Raw genomic sequence first — 13,717 nt, 5'->3', positions numbered from 1 at the left:
TTCCCCAATCGGAGCTGTAGCTAAGCGCCGATAGGTCCGGTCTCCAAGCCAACTCGAGCTCCCAAACAGCATCCATACCAACACACTCCATCATTGTTCCAACATCCACAACTATCATCAAATATGAAGCCCTCTATTCTTTTGCCACTCTATGCTGCGAGCTTGGTTACAGCCGTAGCGAATGTGCACGATCCTCAGGTCGTGCTACAAGATTCCCAGCCGACTGTCGCCGAGCCAGAGCAGTATCTCATCGAGCTGTCGCCTGGCGAGACGCGATACATCACTGAAGATCAGAAGTGGGAGCTCCGAAGAGTACGTTTCTACAACTGATCAATCACGGGTCAAGCTTCTCCAGAGCTTCCCCGACCTGGTCTGGTCGCATATGAGCTGACATCTTGCAGGCAGGCATCAACTTCTTTGACATCACCGACACGCCTCACCTAGGAGCTTTGAACCACGAGATAGGAATCCAGAGCGTCAAGTTCCCCTCCAAGACCGCCCACAATGAGACCGTCCGACCGCTCCTCAAGGAGCTCAAGAAGAACAACATGCGCAAGCACTTGGAGAAGTTCACATCCTTCCACACCCGGTACTACAAGTCGGAGTACGGCGCGCAGTCGTCTGCATGGTTGCTGAAGCAGGTGCAAGACACGTTGAAGCACGCAGGTGCAATCGATCACGGCGCCTCTGTTAAGGCATTCCCGCACCCGTGGGGCCAAAACAGCATTATCGCCACCATCCCTGGCAAGAGTAACAAGACTGTCGTCATCGGTGCGCATCAAGACAGCATTAACCTCTTCTTGCCTTCCTTACTTGCTGCTCCTGGTGCAGACGACGACGGAAGCGGAACCGTAACAATTCTCGAGGCACTTCGCGTGCTGTTAAAGTCTGAGGATATTGTGAAAGGCAAGGCCGACAATACGGTCGAGTTCCATTGGTACTCTGCCGAGGAGGGTGGCTTGCTGGGCTCGCAAGCAATTTTCCAATCCTACGAGAAGGATGGCAAGGATGTCAAGGCTATGCTGCAGCAGGACATGACCGGCTACGTGCAGAAGACCATTGACGCTGGAGAGCCAGAGAGCGTGGGAGTCATCACGGACTACGTCGACCCAGGCCTGACTGAGTTCATCAAGGAGGTCATCACAGAATACTGCGAGATCCCATACATCCTCACCAAGTGCGGCTATGCATGCTCTGACCACGCTAGCGCTTCCAAGGCTGGCTATCCATCTGCTTTTGTCATTGAGTCAGACTTCAAGTACTCGGACAACAAGATCCACACCACCGAAGACAAGATTGAATACCTCAGCTTTGACCATATGCTGCAGCATGCTAGGCTTACTCTGGGGTTGGCTTACGAGCTCGCATTCGCCGAGTTCAAGTAGTCTCCCCACGATGATACCTAAACTGTGCGCATATGGATGCTGACTTTGGTCCAGTTCGGTGCCGCGCAAACGAGCCAGAAGGGGCATCATTTTGGATGATTCGGACAGCGATGATAGCGACGAGGAGACGAGGAAACTCATGGAGGTCTCGGCTATCATTTCTGCTGTGGCAATTCCGGTACTGTTGGTCTCGGCTCTCTTACTTGTGTTCTGCAAATGCAAGAATACTACAGTCCCGATCCGCTAGTCATACTGTATGTACTGTGTACATGTATCCAGGGGCTTGGTGTACATTGATGGTTCAGGGTTTGAGTCATATATCTGGGGTCACTATTTGGCACTGTACATGCGCATACCTGCGATGGGTAGATCCCATGCTTATTTTACGGTTACGGTTACGGTTACGATATGAATCGATGTTATTCTTTTCACCGGAGACTACATTCAGCACGTGAAATCCACTGCCATGAGCTGCACCGTAGCGAGTGCACATTGGACGAATGAGCAAGTATTTCCAGCTACCAATGAGCCGTGTCTGCACTAAGAAAGGAACCGAAGGCATCAGTAGGGAATGACTCCAACCGTGTCATACATGCAATAAGATGATGGCTACGTGCAGCATCCGAGCTTCTGATTGGCCGCCAGCACCGACCCTAAACCGAACCATGACTACACCACTATCGCAATCGTTATCAAGAAAGACGTCGGAATCCCCAGACTCCTGACCTCCCTGACCTCCACCACTCCAGTTCCCAGGTGGCATTGCCCTTCATATTGTCAGTTTCTCTCCATTTCGATCTGATCAATCCTCACCAGCCACCGCGCTGCACCCACTTCTCCCTTCACACCTCGCGATCGCCACTTGCACCCTACCCGTTATGGCCATCCACTCCACCGCCGACGACGGCCCCTCGCCAGACCACCCCCAGCAAGCAGCCCCTCCGCATCCCATCGACATCGAAGCATGGACCGAGCAAGCAACCGCCGCAATGAGCGCCGTAACCATCGCCGCACCCCCAGGCGGAGAAAGCATCCAACAAACCGCAACCGTGACGCTCTCGATCCCCCTCGACGATGAGCATCACGACCCAGCACCTCGGTCCACGCCCGCCGCCGCAGCACCCAAAACCACGGCCACGGCGACAGCAGGCGACGCAGGGTACTACAAGCGCAAGGAGCCCCTCCGCCGCGACAGTATGAAACGCCGCGACGCGCTCCTCAAAGGCAAAGAAGGCAGTCGCCGCCGCCAGCGCTGGGAAAACGGTACGTGACCTGCCCTCCCCTCCCTCACCCCCCCCATCACCAACTCAATCCTAACACCACGACCTACCAGACCACCTCCTCACAAACCCACACCTCACGCCCCCGTCCCCGCACGACTGGGAAATCCACCCAACCTACCCAACAACCCACGTACCCTACTACCTCGCGCCCCTCTGGGACGCCGGCCTCGCGCGCCAGTCCGCCGCCCGCCGCGCCGCGAAATCGTCCAAGGGTACCTCGCGGACCGTGCAGACGGCCCCGTCGGCGCCGGGCATCGTGCCGCGCGAGCTGCGGGAGCGGCTTAAGAAAGCACGAGGCGCGAAGGGTCTGCTGCGCGACCTCGAGGGCGAGGTGAGGGCGTTTGTCGAGGTGTGGGAGGAGAGGGGGCGGGCGGCGGAGAGGGATGGGCTGCCTGTTGATCCTGATAGCAGCGATGATGAGATTGTGTTTGTTGGGAGGGGCGGGAAGATGAGGGAGGATGAGGAGGTGAGCAGGGAGATGAAGCTGTTTGAGACGCCGGTTAGTGACCAGACGGGCACGTTTGGGAGGTGGCTGGTTCATCATATCGGGACGTACTATGGCCTCCGGACGTGGTCGGTTACGAAGGGGGATCCCGCGAGGAGGGAGGCGTATGTCGGGATTGTGGATGGGGGGAAGGTGAGGGCGAAGACGGGGAGGGAGGTCGGGGGTGGGACTGGGTGTGGTTTGCCTAGGCCGCTTTATGGGTTGGTTTGATGGGGTGGTGAGGGTAGAGTATAGATGGGTAACTATAGAGTGGGTAGGTAGGTTAGATTCACTCTTCTCGTGGTGGGTGGGGGGTTTGAGAGGGGAGATAGATATATACATGTGTCGTTTTGTGTGCTTGTGTGATCGTGTGTGCTTGAATCTGGGTGGCAGTCGGTCTTTTGGATCGTGTCTTGAGTGAAGAGAATGCAGAGAGACAGAGAGCGAGATGGAGCTGGTGGTATACACGGATATGGTTCACACATTGCATGGCAGACAGACAACATTATTGACTGATCGCGTAGTTTGCATCGAATGGTGACATACAAAAAGGAGGTAGGTATATATATGATCACATCTCACCAATAGAGATGAGGCATATATGGATTACTGAAGCGCCCTGGAATGGATCGAGGCGACTACAATCCATCCACCTGACAAGTACGGTCACCAAGATTCACGTGGGACTGATTGTATTAAACCTTTTTTTTATATTTCATCTTCATCTTCATCCAATCCCTATTGATTGCCTATCTCCCCTACTACCACCACTCCTTTCTCTCTTTCGTTTTGGTCTTACACAAAGATACATGCACTCGTCCAAGGGAGGTGCGCGCCGCAACCACCAAGAAAATGCTTCATGAAAACGTCCCAAGACAAAAGACAACCAACAAGTTGTAATGACAACCCGGCCCGCTTCTAATATGGAAAGTATGAGTGTGTGTGTATGTATGTGTGCGGAGGCCACCCCAGAATTTCAACAACTGCGATATAATAGAAAAAGAAAGACCTTGCGCCACCTATTTTTACACGTTTTGGGATGTTTCCCCTCGTTTCTCGCTTTGGTTTTGTGACGGAGAAACGGAGGATCCCTGGAGAGGAGTAGAGAGAAAATGTTTGCGGATGGAAAATTGTAAAGGGTGGGTTTGTAGTAATGCATGGAAAGTTTTGAGAAGGTTGGAAGTTTGGAAGAGACAAGAGGGTTCAGAGAAGCCGTATGGTGGAGGCCTTTCTCCCTCTTGTTGCTGGAGTCGTAGATTCGGACTGCTGTCTTTGACATATATTCATACATACACCTGCGCGAAGTCGATTTTGTCGCCATAGCACAGATTACTCGTTGTCAAAGTAGACCTTGCGGAATATCTAGATAAAGGTCAGTGCTCTGTCATTGGAATCTCCAACGTTGTACTTACACCCCATGTGCCGGCAACGCTCGCCACAATACCCGAACTGATCATCATCGGCCTCACGCCTCTTGTGCTCTTGAAGATTGCGCCACTAAGAGCACCCGCCACAACGCTGTTCGTGATATCGTGCTTTCCCCTCATAGCACCAATGGAGCTGTTGATGCCATTGTACACCATAGCGACCACGCCCGCCGAGTTACCCAAAAATGGCCCTCGCCTTGTTATCGCGTTGAGAACTCCGTTGAGACGTAACCTCGGGGGCATCGAGGCGGGATTCTTCTGTAGACCCTCTGCAAGACCCCACGCACCACCTACTGTGAGGGCAGAAAGGTATGATACTCCAGTGCCATAGCAGAGATCATCGGACCAGCCGCGGGAGGGAAGTGCGGAGTGCGAACCGAGGTCGAGGGGAGTATCCTCGAGCGTAAGATAATCGAGAGTGTCCTGGTTGAGTCCTGCGAGGGGATGGAGCGCTGCTGGATCGATTTGCAAAAAGTCTGATGTGCTTTGGACGGCGGTAGAAGGATCAAAAGGTGCGGGTGTGAAGTTGTCGTGGGGCTCGGGTGTGGGTGCGGTAGGCTGCGAGGATGATTTGCGGCCTGTAAGGCTGTCCCAGCTGTCGAACGCAAGTCAGTAAATGTAGTTCAAGACATGAATGTCTATGGCTGCCTACATCGTCATCTTGGAGGTTGTGGGGTTGTGCGGTTATGTGGAATAGGTGAGAGGCGGAAAACACGCGACGGCCGTCAATGGCCCTGTGGCAGTCCCTAAACGCCGGAAATATGATAACGAAGGAAATTGGGGTATTAGAGCACGCAGGCTGCGTCGTTGATGGATGCGCGGATGGGGTTGGTGGTGGATGAGGTCGTCGTCAGTTGATGTCGTCGAGATAAATTTCTGGCAGGGAGTGATGACCTAGAGACGCTCGGGCCACATCAGAGTCGGCCTTCCATTTCCTTCCTTCCGAGCTCGGAAAGAAAAATCACAGGCGGGGGAGTTTTACCGTGGAATTATCATACAGAACAAGGAATTTATACAAAAGAAGAAATATCACGACCTCCACAAACAATGGCTCTTCCCGAATACAAGCAAGACTTCATCAAGACCTGCGTCTCTGCCGGTGCCTTGAAATTTGGTACCTTCACGCTCAAGTCCAAGCGTGTCTCCCCATACTTTTTCAATGCGGGACTATTCCACCGGGCAGATCTACTGAGGTCCATCTCCTCTGCCTATGCGCACACCCTCAAAGACTATGGAACTTCCAACCCAGAATTCCAGTGGGACGTTCTTTTCGGTCCCGCCTACAAGGGCATTCCGCTTGCTGCTGCCTCAGTAGACAAGCTGGCTGATCTGGACTTGGAAAAGTATGGAAAGAAGAGCTACAGCTTCAACCGCAAGGAGGCCAAGACCCACGGCGAGGGTGGAAACATTGTAGGCGCCTCGCTCAAAGGCCAAAAGATTGTCATCGTGGACGATGTCATCACAGCAGGTACCGCCATCCGCGAGGCCATCGACATCATCAAGAAGGAGGGTGGAGAGCTTGTCGGCATTATCGTCGCTTTTGATCGCCTCGAGAAGACCCCCAGTGCGACGGATGATGATGGTACTCCCAGGCCAAGCGCCATTGGAGAGGTTAGGAAACAGTATGGAATCCCCGTGCTCTCCATCTTGACCTTGGACGATGTGGTCGAGTACCTCCGAGGCCTGGGCAGTGAGGACGACTTGAAGAGGCTAGACGAGTACCGGGAGAAGTACCGAGCAAGCGACTAAAGATGGGATCAGTGCGGAGGACATGATTGGGAATTAGGATAGAGGAATGGGCATATTAGAAGAGAGCACAGGATCACATGATCGATGGTTTTTATGAGATCTAGGGCAATACAAAAATTGATGAATTATGAACTATGAGGAGCATCACTTGATGGGGATGATACTTAGACCGAAAATGTACTGTTTGGCCTGTAGATATAATAAGGGGACGTGGTGGCCATTGTTTGAACGACAATATGCCGTCTGTGGCTTTTTTCTCATATTCTGTAATGCTATAATATACGGAATAGTTCACTTTGACAACTCCCGGTCGAATTGATTTAAATAATGCTGTCTCGTCGGCTTGTGACTTGAATGATCCCACATACCGTGTACGTACATACATATTGCCTATGTACTCCGTATTACCAGCTCTTGGCAATGCCTTATGGTTGACGGCCTATGGAAAGGCAGATACTGGCAGATGGATCGGCCAAAGTATGATGTGCTTCTTCTGCTGCTGCCACAGCATGCTTAGGTAGATGCCGTGTAGCCATACAAGGTGCATCAATCCATTCGGCAATGCTCGGAGTTGTACAATAGTAAGGATGATACAAATGACCAACCAAATAAGGGCAATAAGCCTTAGAATTTCCCCTCCCCTACAAACCGGCAGACCCTCATGTGGCCACAAGAACGGACCGTCGGCTTGTTTGCCAAACGTGCCAGGTGTGCCAGGGGGGATACTGACCAGTCCTTCAGGGTCCTCTAGTGGGTCGGTTAAGCTTCAGGCTCTTTATGAAAATGTAAACTTGTGGAGACTTCCGAAGCCTCTTTCACTCTCTTTCCACCATACATTGTACACCAACTCTATCCATACCCACAACTACAATACACTCTATCAACTCTATCACTCTCTAAACTAACACCAACAACCATCCACTAACTACGAGCGTACCTTGCCTACACTTACCTTTTCGACAATTCGTAACCTGTAAACCGTACCGTCTGATCCATCTCCGACAATCCCTCCCTCGTTCTGAATGCTGCTAACGACTGCTCTACTTCCGTACTTCTTCCCTACTCTCTTGGCGCTTATCTAGCAATAACCCCCTTCGTGAAAAGATGGGGTTGGTAGACTGGGACCTCCCTACTCCGTCCTCGTTACTGTCATGGATAGCATTGCATTACTCCATACACACTGGTACATTCCCATACCCGAATGGACGAATGACCACCACACCGTTGCCTTTATGGTCGCCGCTCTTCTGCATGCAATCAATCCTTACCAAATGCTAACTTACAGGTGTTCTTTTAATCATCGTTGCTCCTCTTCCCCTCTCCTTCTCCCATGTTGTACATCCTTCCACCCCACCCGCTCATTGATTTTTTGATCCTCCATTATCCTATCTGATCGTCATTATAGCACAGCATCCTTCGCGCTCGCTGGTTGGACATCTAACCTGTGGTGGTAGTAACTAACAATTACTCCTATTGGGGGTCCGTCAACGTGGTCGGTGCTTCGAACAGCTCCTGGACGGAGGATTTCGAAGTCTTACCATCATCACTTTCTTTTTTACTTGTACATACCGCTTGCCTCCTTAATTGGACGGCTGGATCAAGTACTTTCTTCCTTCGACATATCCCTGAGCCGAGTGTCTCGCCTTACATCACAATCCTTTGTCGGAACCCCATAAACCCTCCGGTCCCATCGCATGCGAGCATTCTCTAATTACCTTTTTTTTCTTTGCGACCGCCGACGCTGTCGCTCTGCACGATGCGACCCAAAATTCACATGCCACGTAACGCAAAGTACCAACCTATCACACGACTACATCGAAGGACCCTGTACTATTGCTTTGGTGCCGTTGCCGTCTTTGCGCTCGTCTACCTCTACCACCGACCCATCGATGCATTTGCCGTCCCCTTCGAGCAACATGTCGCATACATGAATGTACCACCGGGCACACATAATTTCGTAGCCAAGGATTCCTACGATTGGCGCAAGGCCCCCTTCCGAAACAAGATCGAATCGTACACGCCGCTGCCCACTGGCCGTCCTCATACGCTCCCACCGATCCAATATAAATTCGCCCAAGAGACGTCCTCGCAGAAGAGGTTGCGGGAGAAACGCCGTGTAGCGGTGCGCGAGGAATTTGAACGGAGCTGGGACAGCTACAAGAAGTTCGCATGGACCCGAGACGAGCTCACGCCGTTGAGCGGGAAAGGGGACGATACTTTTGGAGGTTGGGGAGCGACATTGGTGGACTCTCTTGATACTCTGTGGATCATGGGCTTCAAGAAAGAATTCTACGAGGCTGTCGAAGCTGTGGCGACAATAGACTTTGGAAAATCAGACATGAGTACCATCAGCGTATTCGAGACCACCATTCGCTATCTTGGTGGCCTGTTGGCCGCATATGATCTTAGCGGGGAGAAGGTGCTACTCGATAAGGCCATTCAATTGGGAGAAATGCTCTATCGCGCATTTGATACCGACAATAACATGCCTCAGGACCGCCTCGCGGTCGAGCCCTCAAAGCTGTCTGATGGGCCGGGATTCTCATCGGACAACAGTATCTGTTTGGCAGGAATTGGCTCCCTCACCATGGAATTCACTCGCCTAGCACAAGTCACCGGGCAAGCTAAATACTACGATGCTGTCGCTCGCGTGACAGACTTTTTCGACCGCGCGCAGAACACTACCCGCATTCCAGGACTGTTTCCCATTTGGGTGAATGCATACAAGCAAGATATCACGCAGGATCGCACATTCACCATGGGTGCGATGGCCGACTCCACCTACGAATATTTCCCTAAGATGTTCGCATTGCTTGGAGGGCTGGAACCGGTGTACGAGAAATTGTACAAGGATTCCGCCGAGATGATTGACAAACATCTGCTCTACCGTCCCATGATCCCCGACACGGCGCGGGGTCAGGAAATCCTGTTCAGTGGCAGTGCACACGCGAAAGACCCAGACCATGTCAGTTTGGATGCAGAAATGCAGCATCTGACATGCTTTATCGGGGGCTTCTTTGGCCTCGCTGGCCGGATCTTCGAGAACGACCATCATGTTGATTTGGGCGCAAAGCTGACCGAGGGTTGCATCTTCGCCTACAGCTCCATGCCAACAGGTGTTATGCCTGAGATTTTCGACATCGTTGCTTGCGACTCGCGCTCTTCATGCCCGTGGAACGCGACGAAATGGGAAGAAGAAGTCCTTCGCAAGACCTATGCCCACAGTCACGACGACTTTCAGGACATGGTCGACGAACTAAAACTTCCCGAAGGCTTCACCGACCTCCGTGATAAACGGTATCTCCTGCGCCCCGAGGCCATCGAATCCGTCTTCATCATGCACCGCATCACCGGACAGGAGGAGTACATGGACCATGCGTGGGACATGTTCACCAGCATCAGAAAGCACTCGAGTACGAGACTCGCAAATGGTCAGATCATCGATATCACCGAGGCCGATCCATCGCCGCTGCCAGAAGACAAAATGGAGTCATTCTGGCTGGCAGAGACGCTCAAGTATTTTTACTTGATTTTCAGCCCGCCAGACATGATCGATCTAGATGATTGGGTGTTCAACACCGAAGCTCATCCTTTCCGTAGACCAAAATGGACTCAGACGGTGACCGCAACTGGATAGATGTAGAGTCTGCGTAGAAAGATGGTAAGCGTTTGGTGATTTTGGTTATGATACCCGAGTAGAGCAAGAGGCTCATGGTATGATCGTTCATTGTTGTTGGCATCCTATGGAGTTCATGCAGTTTCTAATCGTATGGCATTATTCGGAGTTTTATTGGCATATAGATTCACCATTACTATCATCGCCGGCGTTTGATGGTGGCAGGCCTCGGTCTGGGTCCCCCATCCATGGTTTCGCAAATTTGAACATGAACATACAACAAAAACAATCAAAATGTATCGACTTTAATTCATTATGAACAAGCTCTTTATGTGGAAGTCATTCGTCCGTAACAATCGATTCCCGTATAGAAGGATTGCCCCGACGGATGAATTCTCTATTTCGCTGGATTGTGACCGCAGCTGCGCCACATCGCCACAGCCTCGGTCGGTCTTAATTGTGTCGAATGACGTACCCAGCATAAATCCCAATCGCAGCGCAACGAACATGATTCATTCATTTATTGGCCACCCGCATTCGACTGAATGACCAGACTAAATTATATCACGAGGTGCCCGTCCAGTACCGTGGGAGGCTTCGTCATTTCTTTCAGTTCAGGCCCTGAACTGTACCTGTACACGTAACTCTTCACTCCTCTGGCGCAAGGCAGCAACATTTATCGTCGACTAAATGTGCAGAGCTGACTGGCGTTTTACGGGAACACCTCACCTCGTTACGATTTGCGAATTTGCTTTGACTTTCTGCAAGACACTGTGTCTTCTCTAATAATTTCTTCTTCATTTTCGAGCGTTTGGTTTCATACTGTGCATATTTCGTTCTCCTTGAATGTCGTAGATATTCTCATCGCCAGGACCGACAGACATACATACATTCAGTACCCACCCGGTCGTCGTCCAGCAAAGAAAGAAAGAGTTGTTATACATCCCACCCCGCCCACCATGGAGATCCCACGCGGCCACGCCATGCTCCCGCTCAACGACGCCGACTTCCTCGATTTCGTCTTCAACTACTTCAAAGCCGAATACGCACCCATCCGATCGATATGGAGCACCGCGACCGCCACCCCCCGCCACAGCGAACGCTGGGTCGGCATGGGCCACGAGCTGTCTCCGCTGGGATTCCGGCCCGCGAACGCCCAGGCGCAGAAGGACCTCGAGTCCCTGGACTACTTCATCCGGCTGAAGAATCTCGATGCGGGCTTTGTGAGGGGTCTTGTCGTGCGGTATGCTAAGTACGAACAGCACGAGCGGTTGGAGAAGAAGTTGTATGAGAGTAATAGATTGGACTTGATGGTCCGGAAGGCGCTGAAGGAGAAGCATCTTATCAATTCGCTGTGGCCGAGCCCCGCGCCGAGGAATATCCAGCCGGAGCTTCTGCAGCAGGGCGTCAAGGTTCGGCAGTGGTATGGGGATATGTTTTACAAGTACTTCAAGTTGCTGCACTCCGTGGACGACTTCAAGCTCCGGCCTGAGGTCGACGCGAAGATTAAAAGCAGCACGACGTTGATGCTAGTTCCTTTCGTCGACCACTTGGTGTTTGGAACGATCGATCCCATCTTGCCAATCGTGGCGAAGGGTGCTGGGTATTCGAATGCTGCGGCATGGGAACAGAAAGATAGACTTGGGACGTTTGGTGAGCCGGATAGGTTCGAGATTCGGTTCGACGCCCCGGCAGACATTACGGATACGCATACGAGGAGTGTCGTGAGACAGTCGCAGTGCATGAAGTGTGGTTCGAAGAGAGATGTGAAGGTTATCATATCAATCGATCCGAATCCCGGTCCTACCACTACGACAACAAGTGCAAGACCTTCGCATAAGCAACAAAATGCACATACGCCAGGGCCGCGACGCAATTCTTCCAAGACGGCGCAGAGATACAGCCCAGGCTATGCCATGCCCAGTTCGAATGAGCCTAATCAGTCAACAGCTCCTCCTCAGCCAGATACAAGCGAAGACAGACCTCCGTCACCCCCTCAGAAGAAGCAATGTCCACGCTGCACATTCTTGAACCACCCCGATCTCACAGCCTGCGAAATGTGCTCCGCAGATCTTCCTGATACTTTGGTCACGAAGCCCGCGAGTCCAGTTGCCAAACCATCCAAATCGTCACATTCCCATTCCGCTTCCGTTCCACCGCCGTCAACTGCACAGCAAAAGAAGCCCGAAGAACCGGCAACACGCCCTACAGTCAATAGACACAGCCTCAGCGCGTCATTGTTCTCCATCTTCCCTTTCAACCAGCAACAGCAGACCGAGCATCATGCCAACCTACCCCCAGCACAGCAAATGCCCAAGGAACCAGAAATGACCCAAACATCACCCGCCATTCCTCCCAAGACCTCTCAAAAGAAGCACGTCGACTTCGACTCACCCCCCTCAACCCACCACCAGCACCGCAACCCATCAAAGTTCCCCAAGCCCCCTAAACCAGACGACCCCAAACCCTCGCCTCCAAACCTAATAGACGACACCCCAGGTCCATCCACCTCCCGAGACCACCAGCAACCACCACGCACATCCACTCCAGACAACCTCACCCAATCCCCAGAACTCGCAATGCTCCCCATGACGCCCCCACCCCAATCCTCCACATCTACGACCCGCCCCGTCCTGCCCGGAATGCCGCAAAATCTAATGGACGACTACGTTCCCGTCTCGCCATCCTACCTCCGCGACAACGACGACGAGGACGCGGGGTGGGGCGAGATGTCGAGGGAAGAGGCGATACGTGCCGACGACGGCAGTGATGACGATGAGGAGGATGACGGGGAGTTCGTGGACGGCAGGAGGAGTGGAGAGGGCTTGATTGATTTGGACGAGGTAGCGAGGGAGGAGAAGGGCGTTTGGGGGGATAGGAGTGATGACGAGGATGAAGATGAGGAAAGGGAGAGGGAAATGTATACCCGCTGAGCATTCATTCATGTCATTTTAGTTTCATATTTTGCATACATATAATTCTCTCAATGTTTTGGAAGTGGATCGCTCATCCCATCTCCATACACGCTTACATACGAACAATCAAGCACATACAACCCTCACAGCCCCTCAAGACACCTCTCCAGATTAGGATGCATCCTCCTTATATTCACCAAAGGCTCAAACAACTTCCTTCCCCCTCCCTCTCCCTCTCGCCCCTCACCCTCCCTCTCCGCAATATGCTCCCCAGCCCAGTCCCACATATCCCTCCACGCAACCCACTCCCATCCATCACACTTATTCGGCTCCATATTCTACGCAATCCCCATCTCGTCAGCACTCTCCTCTAAAACCCCAAACCCCAAACCCCAAATCCCAAAAAAAAACGAAAAAGGGGGCAAAACTCACCACCGGCGCCTTCCTCTCAGATCCCTCAGAAACCACAGCCGTAACAAAAACAGTAACATAATGCTTCCCCCGCTGCTCCCCTTCTTCAGGGGGGAAAACAGTGTTCGTAGCGGTTAGAAACCTCACGTCCGCCACCTCCAACCCCGTCTCCTCGCGCGTCTCGCGGACCGCGCAGGAGGCGAAGGTCTCGGAGTGCTCGAGGTGGCCGCCTGGGAGTTGGAGTGTGCCTTTGAAGTGTGTTAGGGTGGAATTGGGGGGGTAAAGGGGGAGAGGAGGGGAGGGAAGGGGGGTTACCTTTTCCGGGCGAGGTGGTGCGTTGGCCCATTATGATGTTTCCGCGACGGTCGTGGATTATGACGCCGACGCCTATTTTGGGGCGGTCTGCTTCGGAGGGTTGGGAGGACATTGTGGGTGGGTGTTTTGGTG

General features: G+C 52.5%; 8 protein-coding genes across 8 annotated transcripts; 6 read left to right on the top strand and 2 right to left on the bottom strand.

The window, feature by feature from the left end:
- Positions 1-123: 123 nt before the first annotated feature.
- Positions 124-1,385, top strand: BU24DRAFT_342033 (leucine aminopeptidase 1; the record flags this gene model as incomplete). Its single annotated transcript, XM_033523299.1, has 2 exons — positions 124-312; positions 402-1,385. 2 exons carry the CDS (start codon positions 124-126, stop codon positions 1,383-1,385), a joined length of 1,173 nt encoding a protein of 390 aa, XP_033387623.1.
- A 716-nt stretch (positions 1,386-2,101) lies between these two features.
- On the top strand, positions 2,102-3,618 carry BU24DRAFT_115922 (uncharacterized protein). The gene is made up of 2 exons (XM_033520846.1): positions 2,102-2,648; positions 2,719-3,618. The coding sequence occupies exons 1-2, from the start codon at positions 2,264-2,266 to the stop codon at positions 3,381-3,383; spliced, it is 1,050 nt and encodes a 349-aa protein (XP_033387622.1). The 5' UTR covers positions 2,102-2,263; the 3' UTR covers positions 3,384-3,618.
- BU24DRAFT_115923 (uncharacterized protein) lies at positions 3,619-4,072 on the top strand. The gene has a single exon (XM_033520847.1). The coding sequence runs from the start codon at positions 3,743-3,745 to the stop codon at positions 4,013-4,015; it is 273 nt and encodes a 90-aa protein (XP_033387621.1). The 5' UTR covers positions 3,619-3,742; the 3' UTR covers positions 4,016-4,072.
- A 409-nt stretch (positions 4,073-4,481) lies between these two features.
- BU24DRAFT_458974 (Tim17-domain-containing protein) lies at positions 4,482-5,239 on the bottom strand (the record flags this gene model as incomplete). Its single annotated transcript, XM_033531687.1, has 3 exons — positions 4,482-4,514; positions 4,565-5,174; positions 5,232-5,239. The coding sequence occupies 3 exons, from the start codon at positions 5,237-5,239 to the stop codon at positions 4,482-4,484; spliced, it is 651 nt and encodes a 216-aa protein (XP_033387620.1).
- A 311-nt stretch (positions 5,240-5,550) lies between these two features.
- On the top strand, positions 5,551-6,620 carry BU24DRAFT_418867 (orotate phosphoribosyltransferase). The gene has a single exon (XM_033527073.1). It carries the CDS (start codon positions 5,627-5,629, stop codon positions 6,326-6,328), a length of 702 nt encoding a protein of 233 aa, XP_033387619.1. The 5' UTR covers positions 5,551-5,626; the 3' UTR covers positions 6,329-6,620.
- Positions 6,621-8,102: 1,482 nt separating this feature from the next.
- Positions 8,103-9,965, top strand: BU24DRAFT_340680 (glycoside hydrolase family 47 protein; the record flags this gene model as incomplete). The annotated part of the gene is made up of 1 exon (XM_033523238.1): positions 8,103-9,965. The coding sequence occupies one exon, from the start codon at positions 8,103-8,105 to the stop codon at positions 9,963-9,965; it is 1,863 nt and encodes a 620-aa protein (XP_033387618.1).
- Positions 9,966-10,481: 516 nt separating this feature from the next.
- On the top strand, positions 10,482-13,005 carry BU24DRAFT_418865 (uncharacterized protein). Its single transcript, XM_033527072.1, has one exon. The coding sequence runs from the start codon at positions 10,904-10,906 to the stop codon at positions 12,875-12,877; it is 1,974 nt and encodes a 657-aa protein (XP_033387617.1). The 5' UTR covers positions 10,482-10,903; the 3' UTR covers positions 12,878-13,005.
- Positions 13,006-13,099: 94 nt separating this feature from the next.
- BU24DRAFT_447815 (uncharacterized protein) lies at positions 13,100-13,717 on the bottom strand (the record flags this gene model as incomplete). The annotated part of the gene is made up of 3 exons (XM_033530847.1): positions 13,586-13,717; positions 13,292-13,518; positions 13,100-13,197 (listed from the first exon to the last, which is right to left on the bottom strand). Coding segments are annotated over exons 1-3 (435 nt in total), but the record flags the coding sequence as incomplete, so codon positions are not given.

Source organism: Aaosphaeria arxii (genome assembly GCF_010015735.1).
Source record: "Aaosphaeria arxii CBS 175.79 unplaced genomic scaffold BU24scaffold_2, whole genome shotgun sequence".
Taxonomy (NCBI): Eukaryota; Fungi; Ascomycota; class Dothideomycetes; order Pleosporales; genus Aaosphaeria; species Aaosphaeria arxii.
The sequence above is the reverse complement of the archived record's forward strand: the minus strand, read 5'-3'. Positions and strand labels throughout refer to the sequence as shown.

What these genes read in the sequence shown, in the direction of transcription:
- BU24DRAFT_418865 (XM_033527072.1), top strand. Translation starts at nt 10,904, where the DNA reads ATGGAGATCCCACGCGGCCACGCCATGCTCCCGCTCAACGACGCCGAC.
- BU24DRAFT_115922 (XM_033520846.1), top strand. Translation starts at nt 2,264, where the DNA reads ATGGCCATCCACTCCACCGCCGACGACGGCCCCTCGCCAGACCACCCC. An exon ending in CCGCCAGCGCTGGGAAAACG is followed by an intron (nt 2,649 to 2,718) that starts GTACGTGACCTG and finishes ACGACCTACCAG; the next exon opens with ACCACCTCCTCACAAACCCA.
- BU24DRAFT_115923 (XM_033520847.1), top strand. Translation starts at nt 3,743, where the DNA reads ATGAGGCATATATGGATTACTGAAGCGCCCTGGAATGGATCGAGGCGA.
- BU24DRAFT_418867 (XM_033527073.1), top strand. Translation starts at nt 5,627, where the DNA reads ATGGCTCTTCCCGAATACAAGCAAGACTTCATCAAGACCTGCGTCTCT.